Genomic DNA, 12,092 nt, shown 5'->3' with positions numbered 1-12,092 from the left:
GCACGTTAATAGTAAATTATAATTAATAATTAATCGATAAAATATATATAAAAAATAGTACACATGTTAACTATGACATATTAAATATTACAAATAATAACAACTACAATAACTACAATAAGTTTTTGTGATTTTATTACTATTAATCGATAATCAGCTGTCACTTTAAAAGATTTATTTATTAATGGTAATAATCAGGTAGATTAATTAAATTCATTAAGTTGAAATTAAATTAAAATTAATTGATTTGCTCTTATTTAAAATTTTTATTCTAGATTTAATATTATTTGGTGAAAAGATTTTCTCTTTATATCACACTTTGAAATATTGTGAATTTACATCCAACACTGACCCAGTGCGTCATGTGCTATTATAATGCGGATATCGTTTGATCGTTCACGCTTTCTCTAGAAACCTTAATTTCCTTTCACCAATTTACGATATGAATGTACCGATCCATTGTGATATGGATCATATCAATTCTAATCAATGTTAAAAATTTGATTCTTATTTCAACGATAAAAATGTAAAAATGCAATACATTAATATATCAATTTCTATGATATTTTATAGTCTCTAATTATGCCATTTTAATATCGTTTAATTTTTTTATCAGCCTATAATATCCATATTAGGCTGAAAGTTTATCTAGCAAATTATTTTGAGCAATCATAATTTAATACGCTTTCTCTCGCAAAAGAAATTTAATTATTTAATTATAAAAAAGTTAACAGAAAAAAGGATATTTTTCAAAACTTTCAAAAATATTTTTAAAATTTCTTAAAAATAATGACATTAACTAAAATTGAAAAATAAATATTAAGACATATCGTTTAAATGTCTTTGAGATAGATACAAAATTGAAAGTATTTTTTATTAACTCTTTATATTATAATAATATGGAGAATCTTGCAATGCAAAGTAGAATATATTATAATACATTTTAAATAAACAAAAATTAGGATCAAGGAATAGATACGAAAAGTATATATCCATGACCTAATAATATTTATTTTTTATCGTAAATATGTTATATATTTTGCGACAAATTTAAATATATATATATATATATATATATATATATATGTATGTGCATATTATTTTATTTTTCTCCGTGTAATGAAATTGCGTTGCAACAAATTTTCAGGTATCTTTGATCTTTCAATTATATTTTGTATCTTATATAACAATAATTACAAAATTCTTAACGTCCATATAAATATCTTTCTTATGTAGGCACATTCCTATATCTATGTACAACTTTCTTCGTAACATATTTGCGAAATATTTCGTTATATTGTCCGTTTCAGATATAGATCCGAAATTTAAATGCTATTGCAGTGTGAATTTACAATAATATTTATCTATTAATAACATATGCTTTATACGCAAAATAACACTATAATGCAAAAAGCATTTAAATCTCGGAACGAATCCAAAATCACAAACTGTTTTAAATATATGAATATATATATATATATATATATTTAAAATACATTAATTAATTAAAATCATATTTAGGACATTAACGATGAAAACATTGATCATCTCAGCAGCAAATACGTCAAAAATACATCAAACTCGGATTATATTTGATTGTTATTAAGTATTACGTTAATAATTACCATAACAATATACATCTATAATTATATTATAAAGTATAGTATCTTTTTATAGATATTTCTAATTTCTGATTATGTCATTTTAATATATTGTCTAATTGTTATATCAACCTATAATACTAGGCTGGAAGTCTGTCTGGCAAATTAATTATATTTTTGAGCAATCATAATTTAATATGCTTTCTCTCGTAAAAGAAATTTAATTCACAAGAAAATGTTCCAAAATTTTCAACAATATTTTTAAAATTTCTTAAAATAATTTTGGAAAATTTATGAAAAAATATAAAGCTGCCAATATGATTTAATTAACTGATGAAAATATTAACATAATATAACTTAAAAATATTAGTATTATCTTATGTTTCCAGAACCATTAAATGTTCGAAATATACTGGACATTTCAGACTTTCCATGACATCATTTTATGATAGATTTAAAATTTCCTTATTTAAAGATAAAAAGAATTGAATATTAAAATAAAATTGAATATTAAAATAAAATTTGAATATTAAAATATATTAAATATATATTTAATATTTATATATATTCTTAATATTTCATCATATTATAGTTTTTATCTCTTTAAATGATTTGAAATCTGAAAGGCATCTTTAGTGATGATCCTTAAAATGTCTGATGTTTTTAATAGGAAAACTCTGAAATATCCTGTGTATGTGATCATTATTATTACAATTATTTAGATATATAATTACAACTAATAATATGAAATTTACATTTAATTAAGTAACTCCTGTACAACTGTTATATTTGCCTAAACTATATTAAGTATCCAAAGCTTCTCTCTTACAAAAAATATAGTTTTATTGTCTATTTTGAACAAATAACAGATAATCAGTGCGTATAAAGATTTTAATATTTGCATATTAGAAGCAAAAATATGTCATATTTATTTTATTATGAAAACTTTGAATTATATGTTACCTATTTTAACAAGCAGCGTTTCTGTAAATAAGTAATAGTGTCAATTTTTTAATTTTTTGTATCACATATTTCGTCAGTTATCATTTAAAACAAAGAAATTCCTTTTTCTTTTTATATATATAAACAGAGTAAACATTTTTATAATAGATTATTTTCCAACAGTTAATAATAATACGTTAAAACGTATCATTATTGAGTTTCAAGTTTTGGGTAAGTAATGTGCCGATATAAAATTTTTGTAAAATTATATTTCGTATTATAGATACTAAGATTCCTACATATAGAGATCAGTTAGAGAAAAGCTCATTTTTAAGATAATACATTTTGTTATATGGATACTTAAAAATGCAACAAAAAGCATTGTTGTATTTTCATTTAATTGTATATATGTATAAATATAAAAGTCAATATTCCCTGATTAACATTTCACAGAAATTGCTCATTTTAATAAGCAATGTTATTTAAGCTCTTACTTGAAATTGTAATTGTATATTCTAGAAGAGTATACAAATAAAATTTCTCTTTTTAAAATTAACTCCATATAATATCAAGCTATTATATATTCTTTTAGGAAATTTTTGCATAACGTTCATTTATATAATAAATATAAGGGATATCTAATTATTGTAACAACTAGATATCTTGCAGATAGCTAACAGTATATATCTATAATTTAAACATAGATATATGTACATATATCTATTCAGGTATAGATATACATGTATAATTGTGTTATACTATAATAATTCATACATATACGGAATTAATTTAAATTTATGCGCCCTATTTTAATAACCAGCTTATAATATCTTTGTGCAGAGACATTTAAAAAAAATGGAGAAGAAATAATTTTGACTCTTCTTTTGCACTTTTGTCTCGTTGTATGAAAATGTTCAAGGCATTCAATATTTATGTATACATCACTATTTTTAGGTCACGACTTACATTGCAATGACAGTATTTGTCACCCTGCGTGACTTTCCGGCTCGGTTTTATAATCTTGCATGGTAAGGATGTAAGGCACGACGCTAGCTACACTTACTCGACCAATGAGACCTGCGAAGAAAAGATCCTCCAGAACTCTAGGATTAATCGAACGGAGAGGCGCTAGCCTCAAGAGAAGACGAGGTAATCTATCTGAGCCCGCGCGTTGCTGTAATTCCGTCCACGCTGCTTCTTGCAGAACCTCAACCTTTTTACGCCAGCTACCTGTTAAGATATTATCTAAAAAAGAAATAAAAGAATATTTTTTATTTCGATATATGTAAATAGATAAACTTTATTGATTGTCTAAATGGAATTTACTTACCAGCACTAAAAAGTGTTAAAGCCTTAAGATAAGCGTATTCAACAGAATCCACTTGTAACTTGTGCAATGAACTTACACAATCCTGCAATCTGCATATATGTTCCGTAACACATTTTACTTTGCCAGCTGTGACCTTCTCTTGTGCGATACTAGCTTGTAAGTGATTAATTATTGACGTTAGAATACTAGGAAGAGACAATGTGTATGCGCATTGTGCTAGACCTAGTGTAAATAATTGTCCCCAGGAACTTCGCACTAAAGTAGTTTGAATCTCAGATCTAAAACACAAAAATAATCTCATTTTAGATAATATTATGATTGAGATATGATTAAGATAAATATACTATTCTCTTACACACACCTACATGTAACGTATTAATATACATAAATTATAATATACATAAAATATTAATATACATAAAATATATATTAATATACATAAAATATATATTAATATACATAAAATATATTACTCACGGCAAAGCTTGAAATGCCGGAATTCCTCGCGCCCAATGTACAGACAAAAATAGTAACCTAGCTGCGCTTTCGCATATGTAATGAATAGATAAATATACAGGTGCCGGGCTGGGTGCTCTCAATTCGAACAATGTATTCCGTTCAGAGATTAATTGACCAGTCCATTCTTCTTCTGGTTCACTCGAACCATTAACGGTCTATAATTGAATATTACAATGCATTAAAGTTTATTCACATAAAAAAATAATACCAAGATATATAAAATCAAGAATAGGCCGACTTACGTCACCAATGAGTTTAGCCATGCTATCCAATGCATGAGAGATGAGTAAACGGTCGCGAGCTAAGGTCAAAGCATCACTGAGATCGCTGTCGCTACTTTGATCTTCCATGCTAGGACTCTCGGGTTGTTCCCAAACTGGGGGTACCTCGGGTGTGAGTTGTTGCGGCTCCGGTTTTACTCTGGTGCTACGATTACCTACTTTTGCGGCGGCTGATTCACCTAATACGGGTTTTCTCTCATGTTGAACAGCTGCAACACATCACAAAATCATGTTAATTATCTCCTGTAATAAATTTTAAGAAATAAACTCAATATGAGGATGACCAATTTCACTTACAGTCACTTCTCATGCCCATAGCTAAGCACTTTTGAAGCCTACAATACTGACAACGATTTCTGTGGTGTTTGGTAACTTCGCAACTTTTGCTTCCCCTGCATTGGTAGCCCAGTTGCTTGCGAATACTGCGTTTAAAAAAGCCTTTGCAACCCTCGCAACTAATTGCTCCGTAGTGTCTGCCACTAGCTCTATCTCCACAAACTACACAGAGTTCTAAGGACAGTCCTAAACCTAACGAGCCACGAACATCTCTCGCTAGCTTTACCTATAAGAAAACATACAAATAAATGAAGATAACATTGTGTAAACAAATTAATGCAATGCAATAATGGATATTTACCTCGACATCGATACGTACATCGTTACTCAAATGCTCCATGCCGGGATGCAAATGAACCATTCCAGGATGATGACCCAGATTACGGAAATCTCTTCCCATCTTGTGCTCCATTTTATCGTCATGCATATTGTCAACATGATTATTTTGATCCCTATCTACATCCCTCTACAAAGATAAACATAAAAATCAATATTGCATTGAATAAATATCAAAAATCAAAGCAAAATTATTTCTTTATTACAAAAAAAATCATTGGCTCTATATTAATATTTTTTTTTCCTTTTTTTTTCATTTTAAAAAATGTTTTAACTCACCATAGCTGGGTGATGTCCTATATTGTGAAAATTTCTCCCTAATTTCTCGGATTTGTCGTCATGTAAGTTGTCAAGACGATCAGACGGATCGATCTCCATGTCTCTCTGTAACAGAATAACATTTTAAAATCAATGTATGCATGTATATATTCTTTATTAAATATCAAACTTAAAAAAAAGTTAGTCATTGATAATCTCTCAATATAAATGTCAATTGCTATTTGCTTAAAAGTAATTACTAAAGGTAAAATTATGAAGAACAATAAACCTCGGTATCGATGTCCGACATACGATCGTGCTGATGAGAGAGATTGCGGAAATCCATTCCAACTTTGCAATCCGACTCCTCATTCAGATTATCATGATTGCGTTGTTCTCTATGGTCCCTGTCCATTTCTCTCTAAAACGTAAAACGGATGGACGCCTCCGTTAGACGTGAGCATATGTATACATCTCAGGTGCAAGATATTTCCGTGCCGATCTCATAATATGCGCATTACCGTTCTGTTAAAACGTCGAGAGAGCGCTACTACAAACCGAAAGCGTAAACGAATGGAGTCTCTTTTAATGCGTGATAAACAAGCATTAATGATTTTCAGCCGGATATTGCGATTTTCAAGTCGATTTGCACGCTCGAGCATTTTTGTAACGATGCATTATGGTATGTTACAATCAAAGATTGAAGATTCAATGCCGTGAAAGAGGTCAAAGAGATCTTCGTGATGAAAGGTATCTCATGTAGTTTCTTTTAAATGTTAATTCTGTTAGAATGTAATTTAAAAATAAGATATAATAAATACGATAATACACAATATAATACGTACGTATATAAGAAAAATAAATAAGTGTTGGGAATATATAAATAAGATATAAATATATTAAGATATCTCGAAAAAATTAATGACAACAAATTAATAAACGTGACATATATATACATAATCGAAAAAAATGTATTAAATACACAATAATCAATTTATTTCGATATAAATATTTATTTGTCACAAGAAAAAAGCGAATTAAGCTTGTTTATCATTTGTTTTCGCAAAATATATGTTATGTAAAAACTAAACAAATTCCAAAAAATCCAGTTACTATCAAAAATCTAGAAAAATTCCTAAATAAACTTAATGAATTAGATACAATAATGTAACCTATAGATCGATGTATCGACCACGTGTCTCGTCATTGTTCTTCGAACAAGTGCACTGTCTCGCGATAATTCGATACCGACCTCTCCTAGTTCTCGAGATTTCACGATTTCATCCCGCCGAGAGAAAAATAGAGACGATCGCGCGACTCAAAAGTGCTCGAGGAACTCGATGCAGGGGCGCGGGATAAAAATGTAAACTGGAGCATTTGCCGGCCCGTCCCCACCTGCCGGGGAGAAACCTTCTCGACCCTCTCTCTTTCTCTTTCTCTCCGTCCCGCTGCCCACCCCCCTATAGCGCGTTTTGAGAGGTGAAAGAGATGGTCCCGAGCTGTTCGGTTCGTAGGTTGCTACGCGGTTAGGTAGGTAGGTGCATGCTGATGTTACGGCTACGTTGCACCGATCTGCCAACTATCCTAGAGAAAGAGGATCCATACGTCTCACCGAGCTCGAAACCGTCGTTTCAAGATTTTGGATTTTGAACTTTAGAGATATGATGACAGAATATCTTTGCAACACATTTAAATTTGAGTGGCTGATTTTGTTGTAAATGCTTTCTTTTTTTTATTTGCACAGTCTCTCTTTAATATCTATGATGTTATTTCGTTAATGGAAAAATTTATATTTTTTTTTACATCAAGAGAGATTATATATAATTTCTCTTCTTTGTCGAATTGTCTTTCAAGCTTTTCAATAACTCAGCATTCTCAGGCTATACTGGCTCATCATTAAAACGCGAAACCACCTGAAATATACATACAAGCGATTCTTATCAGCTCTTGAATTCGTTCGATGTTCGAGAGGAAAAAAAACACGCTGTTATTATCGTCGGCGTACTCTTGCACAAGTGTCACAACAATCGTCGAGGTCGATTCCCGTCTGGCCTTCCGCAAAAATTTCACAACCGCGATCCAAACTCTATCCATTCGATCTGGAGTCGCGACCCGCTGATAAGAGCAAACTCACTGCACGTCGGGCGTGAGTAAACCTTGATAAGACATCACGATAGGCATGATGATTCAACGCGGAAGAGTTAAACAGGAATAAGAAAAAAAAATCTGATTCATGCGATATATAAAAATGTGGGCAGTAGCTGTCAAACGCGAAAGGTCATCGCGAAATGTGAAAGTGCGACCGTCTATCTCGAAAAACCACTTTAAGCACTTTAAAGCCCCGCGATATTCCCATATCGCGTTTAAAGTCGAACTCTAGCTTCGCGAATCGGAAGACTATTTTATCGTCCGGTATTCGAGATCTCACCTTCGATTCAACGCAATGCCAAATACCACTTCTAAATATTACTATAGCACATACATGGGAATTCCTCTATTCAACGCACACACTCGGACGTCATGAAAGTGCGCGCGACCAGACGTCGACGCGGAATTAAACGTCCACTGTTTTCTTCGTCACGATTAAAAAGGAAAACAATACTTTTCCACATCCGAGGATCACTTTCGATTCCGGCGGAGACTCGAGCGAGGAGCAGAAAACTCGGAGCACGCGCTTGCGCGCAAAGTTCGAGGACGGAATGCACGGTAAGCTACCTGTTGTTGTCGGCTCTCTCGCCTCCTCTCGGTTCTCCGACTCTTTACGACAGCCGCGCGTCGCTTATACGGGTCACGGCGTGGCGGTATAAACGCGCGGAAACGCGAGGATACGTACGTTACGATGTAGCTGACCGGACGGACGCGTTCTCGCTCGTGGTTCACGCCAAGAGCCGCCACCGCCGCCGCCGTCGCCGCCGTACTTCTCTCTCGCAGCAACCTTGCGTTGTACAGGTGAACGCAGGCCGGTCGGTCGGTTAGACGGGCGGGCGGGCGGACGAGCGAGCGGGCAAGCTGTTGGCTCGCACGCAGGTTGGCAGGTCACTCTCTTGTGTACCGGGCCGGGACACACGCCGGCCAGGTGCATTCCCGCTCCTGCCTACTTTCCTCTCTTACACCCGAGACCGAGCGTGCCAAGTTATGTCACGAAACATGCCTGCGATCAATCGCACGACCCTCCCCTTCTACCGCCTTCCCTCTTCCTTCTTTTCCCATCCATTCCCGAAAAAGACAATGGAATTTAATGGGATTTGAATTACATAAGCGAGACAATGCTTCGCAGTGTGTACAGCTTGAAAGGAGTCGTTTAATTAAGGAGACTGGATTTTCGTTTCGAATAGGTTGCATCTCCTCCAGAGTGATCGTCAGTGACCACTGACGTCAAATGTGACCTCATCACGGGAATTGAAAAAGGTTAAAGGACGTCCAATAATGTGTCCAATGGTCAATCTAAAAATTTGCATACTAAAGAAAGAGAGATAAAGAATAATAGAAGACAAAACTTTTTACAATTAAACATGGAAGAAAAAGAGGAAAAAACTTAATAAAAGTCATAATAAAATAATAGAAAAAAAATATATATATACGAGAAAATGGCAAACTGTATATGGCAGAAAAAAATATAACGAGAATCTAAAAATAGGCAATTGTGTATCGTTTTCAGCGAGAAAACCACCTAGCGTGTAACCGCTACCACAATCGCGAGGCTGTGGCGTTGCAAAGTTTTCGGGCTGCAAGTCTCGCTATGCGAGGTGAACGCGTTCACCGTGGTGCGCGGCTTCTCTCTGGTGAACGTTATGTCATGTAACACGCGTCCGCGCGATGACTTATCGGCCGACGCCGTCGAGGTCGCCGCGACTGAGAATAGGTCGGACGCGCATGGCCGCGGATTAATATCGCGTCGTTTATGACTTGGCCGCTCTTTGTGCGATACCGCGATATTTCGGATGAGCGGACGACGCGTTATCGCGGAACGAATAATAAAATATAACGGCGAAACTTTAGTACCTGCTATTATTTAATATAACGAGAGTCGAGAGAGAGAGAGAGAGAGAGAAGGAGAGAGCTCTGGCTCTCGTTTGGTCATCGAGAGAAATGTCAAGTATTTCTTTGTTCGCTTCTGTAAAAAGAAACGGATACAGATTTCCGTTCCTTTTTTTCTTTTGTTCTAAATTATAATGTATATACGTACTCGCGTTTTTTCCTCGCATAAGTCAGCGATCGGTTACCTTGTGCTCGTGACGAACCCGTTCTAAGGATTTCTCAGGTGTGCGTATGCGTTTATAGGTATCCTTTGCATTGTTTAGCGAACGCGTACGACAATCGACTGGCGATACATCATGAAATTATACTTCTCGCGCTTGTTTATACTCTTATCAACGAGTAGATTATAGATAGGTATTCGACGAATGCGTGTCTTAATCGCGGCAGGTCTGAGCTTTGTCACGATCCGTAAGGTCGTTCGTATCGTGTCAACCGATAGCGTTAATTAATTCGGTCTGTAAATATAATCTATTTTTCTTCCGCGCAATAGTTGAAGTAAACAAAGATCGCCTTCCGATATTTGATACGAAAAGTTACGATATAATATTAAATTTCAAGTACGTGGAGATTTTATTTCGTAAAATTTCGAGTTGAGGCAACGTTTTTTGCGTCTCCTTAGAAAGATTTTCACAGAATTCCTTTAACTCATTATTTTATATTTTTAAATGTCACGGTAAAATTGATTTTCGTCCGACTAAAGAAACTCTCCGAATGGTCGTTTCGAACAATTTCAAGCAGCCTAGACTTTTCTCGGAATCGCTAACGGAACGATGAGAAAAATAATCGTCAGCGAGTGATTATGTTTGTACAATAGTGCGGTCCTCCGGCAGGTAAAGGTCGTTTGCGAGTCCGAAGGTTACCTCCTCTCTACTTACCTCTACCCACCGTGATCGCACGTATTGGCACGGATTTATCTTCGTCCCGCCCGACAATGCATCGGAGTCGTCTATCGAATGGAATGTAATTTTTTTTTCGAAAAACAAAAGAAGGAGATGCGACAACTATATAAATTTGCACGCGAGAAAGGGACGTCCAAAAATAAAATTGCGCACGCAGAAAGACATGTGTGTGACTCTGAATCGACTCGAAGCTTTGTTTCCCCTTCACGATTACGTTATCAAAAGTAGTCTAGCGTTTCCTTCTTGCACATGTGGTGCTTCAGAATTATTGCTACACTCTCGAATACGTATTTGAACATGAAATACATGTATATTCTTTGACAGCTGCACAAGAGATGCGATTTGGTTTTCTGTTTACAAGAATAATTAGGCTTCCTTCGAACGTCTTGGTCTACAAGAAACTATGCGATTGCATTTTCAGGGAAAATAACGCTATTTATCGCCAAGGTGAAGCATTCTGTGTACGAAAGTGTTACGTCAGAGAGGAGCGTAAAACGCCCGAGACTTTCACGGAATCTGAATTCGCGCGATCGAACGCGAAACTCGTGTCACCTCGCACCCTTCGATCCCGGGGAAACGCAGCATCTCGGACACGCTAAAACGCCCGTCCGAAATAACTCGACGCGCAACGAAGAGACGGAGTGCAGGTTGCGGTAGGAAGCCTGCGATTTCGCGTTGACACCATTCAAGCGTTCGAGAAGCACGAAACGCTCTCGGACCCGACTATCACCGCACTAAATTCTCCTCCCCGCTCGTGTCGGCTAACCCGGAATCCGTCGTGTCAGACGGTCACCTCGCGCGATTCAGTCTCGGAAGCCCCTGACGAAGAGGGACGCGAAAAAAAAGAAAAAGAAAGAAACAGAGACACGCTTCGAGCTCTCGCGTTACATTTTCATCGACGACGATGACGACGCCCGAACGTTATTGTGTTTCCTTCCTCGGAAAGTCGAGGCGGACACACAAATGCAAACACAAATTGCGGAGCCGTAGCTCACGAGACGTCTCGACGGCGCTCCTTCTACGAGAACGGATCTCGCAGGAAGAGAGGAACCATGCGATCCGGTGAACTCACCTTCGCGGCCAACAGCGACGACGACTGATCCGATCGTGCGTCATCAGAACCGTTCATAGCGGGCTGGTAGCTACCAGGCTTCGTTGTGCGCACATCCGCGGGTTAGAGTTCATAACCTCCTCTAACCTTTACCTTTTCGCCGTCTCCTGTCCCCCTACTCCGCCCGGCCTCGCCCCCTGCCGCTCTCACCTTCCTGCGCGTACCTGACATCTCACATCCCCCGCTGCGTCATCGAATACGTGTCATCTTGCGAAAGTAAGATCGATGACAAGTTTTTGGATGCTACGACACGCAGCGCCGCGGCAGGAAACGGCGCAAACTATCTGCAGCCATGTTGATACGTCATTTCAAGACGGGACGAGAGCTTAATTTGAAAAAAAAAAAAGCGTCAAATCAATTTTTTTTTCATGTGATTTCATATAATTTATAGAAAATTTTAGGAAATATATATCAGATTATGGTATAAATAATATAAATGTA

The 12,092-nt window shown here is 35.9% G+C and overlaps 1 protein-coding gene across 8 annotated transcripts; it reads right to left on the bottom strand.

Annotated features, from left to right (window-relative positions):
- Nucleotides 1-1,148: 1,148 nt before the first annotated feature.
- Mapk-ak2 (MAP kinase-activated protein kinase 2) lies at nucleotides 1,149-11,860 on the bottom strand. Of its 8 annotated transcripts, none has more exons than XM_083108166.1 (9): nucleotides 11,613-11,860; nucleotides 5,893-6,024; nucleotides 5,625-5,729; nucleotides 5,311-5,475; nucleotides 4,971-5,235; nucleotides 4,635-4,882; nucleotides 4,351-4,547; nucleotides 3,874-4,151; nucleotides 1,149-3,788 (listed from the first exon to the last, which is right to left on the bottom strand). In XM_083108166.1, exons 1-9 carry the CDS (start codon nucleotides 11,667-11,669, stop codon nucleotides 3,529-3,531), a joined length of 1,707 nt encoding a protein of 568 aa, XP_082964292.1. In that variant the 5' UTR covers nucleotides 11,670-11,860; the 3' UTR covers nucleotides 1,149-3,528. The 8 variants fall into 8 exon arrangements, with proteins under 8 accessions (XP_082964292.1, XP_082964291.1, XP_082964290.1 ...); XM_083108165.1 differs by lacking the exon at nucleotides 11,613-11,860 and adding an exon at nucleotides 8,437-9,030 and having other exon boundaries at nucleotides 5,329-5,475; XM_083108164.1 differs by lacking the exon at nucleotides 11,613-11,860 and adding an exon at nucleotides 8,437-9,029.
- Between the last annotated feature and the right edge of the window lie 232 nt (nucleotides 11,861-12,092).

This window comes from Camponotus vicinus, unplaced genomic scaffold (genome assembly GCF_025532165.1).
Source record: "Camponotus vicinus isolate PSW18456_S1 unplaced genomic scaffold, iyCamVici1.0 SCAF_9, whole genome shotgun sequence".
NCBI classification, from domain to species: domain Eukaryota; kingdom Metazoa; phylum Arthropoda; class Insecta; order Hymenoptera; family Formicidae; genus Camponotus; species Camponotus vicinus.
The sequence above is the reverse complement of the archived record's forward strand: the minus strand, read 5'-3'. Positions and strand labels throughout refer to the sequence as shown.

Bases quoted from the DNA above. Each gene is read 5' to 3' on its own strand.
- Mapk-ak2 (XM_083108164.1), bottom strand. From the start codon at position 8,685: ATGCACCTGGCCGGCGTGTGTCCCGGCCCGGTACACAAGAGAGTGACC. The intron at 5,730-5,892 runs GTTTATTGTTCT...ATTCTGTTACAG, and splicing joins TGTCGGACATCGATACCGAG to AGAGACATGGAGATCGATCC. The intron at 3,789-3,873 runs GTAAGTAAATTC...TTTCTTTTTTAG, and splicing joins TTTAACACTTTTTAGTGCTG to ATAATATCTTAACAGGTAGC.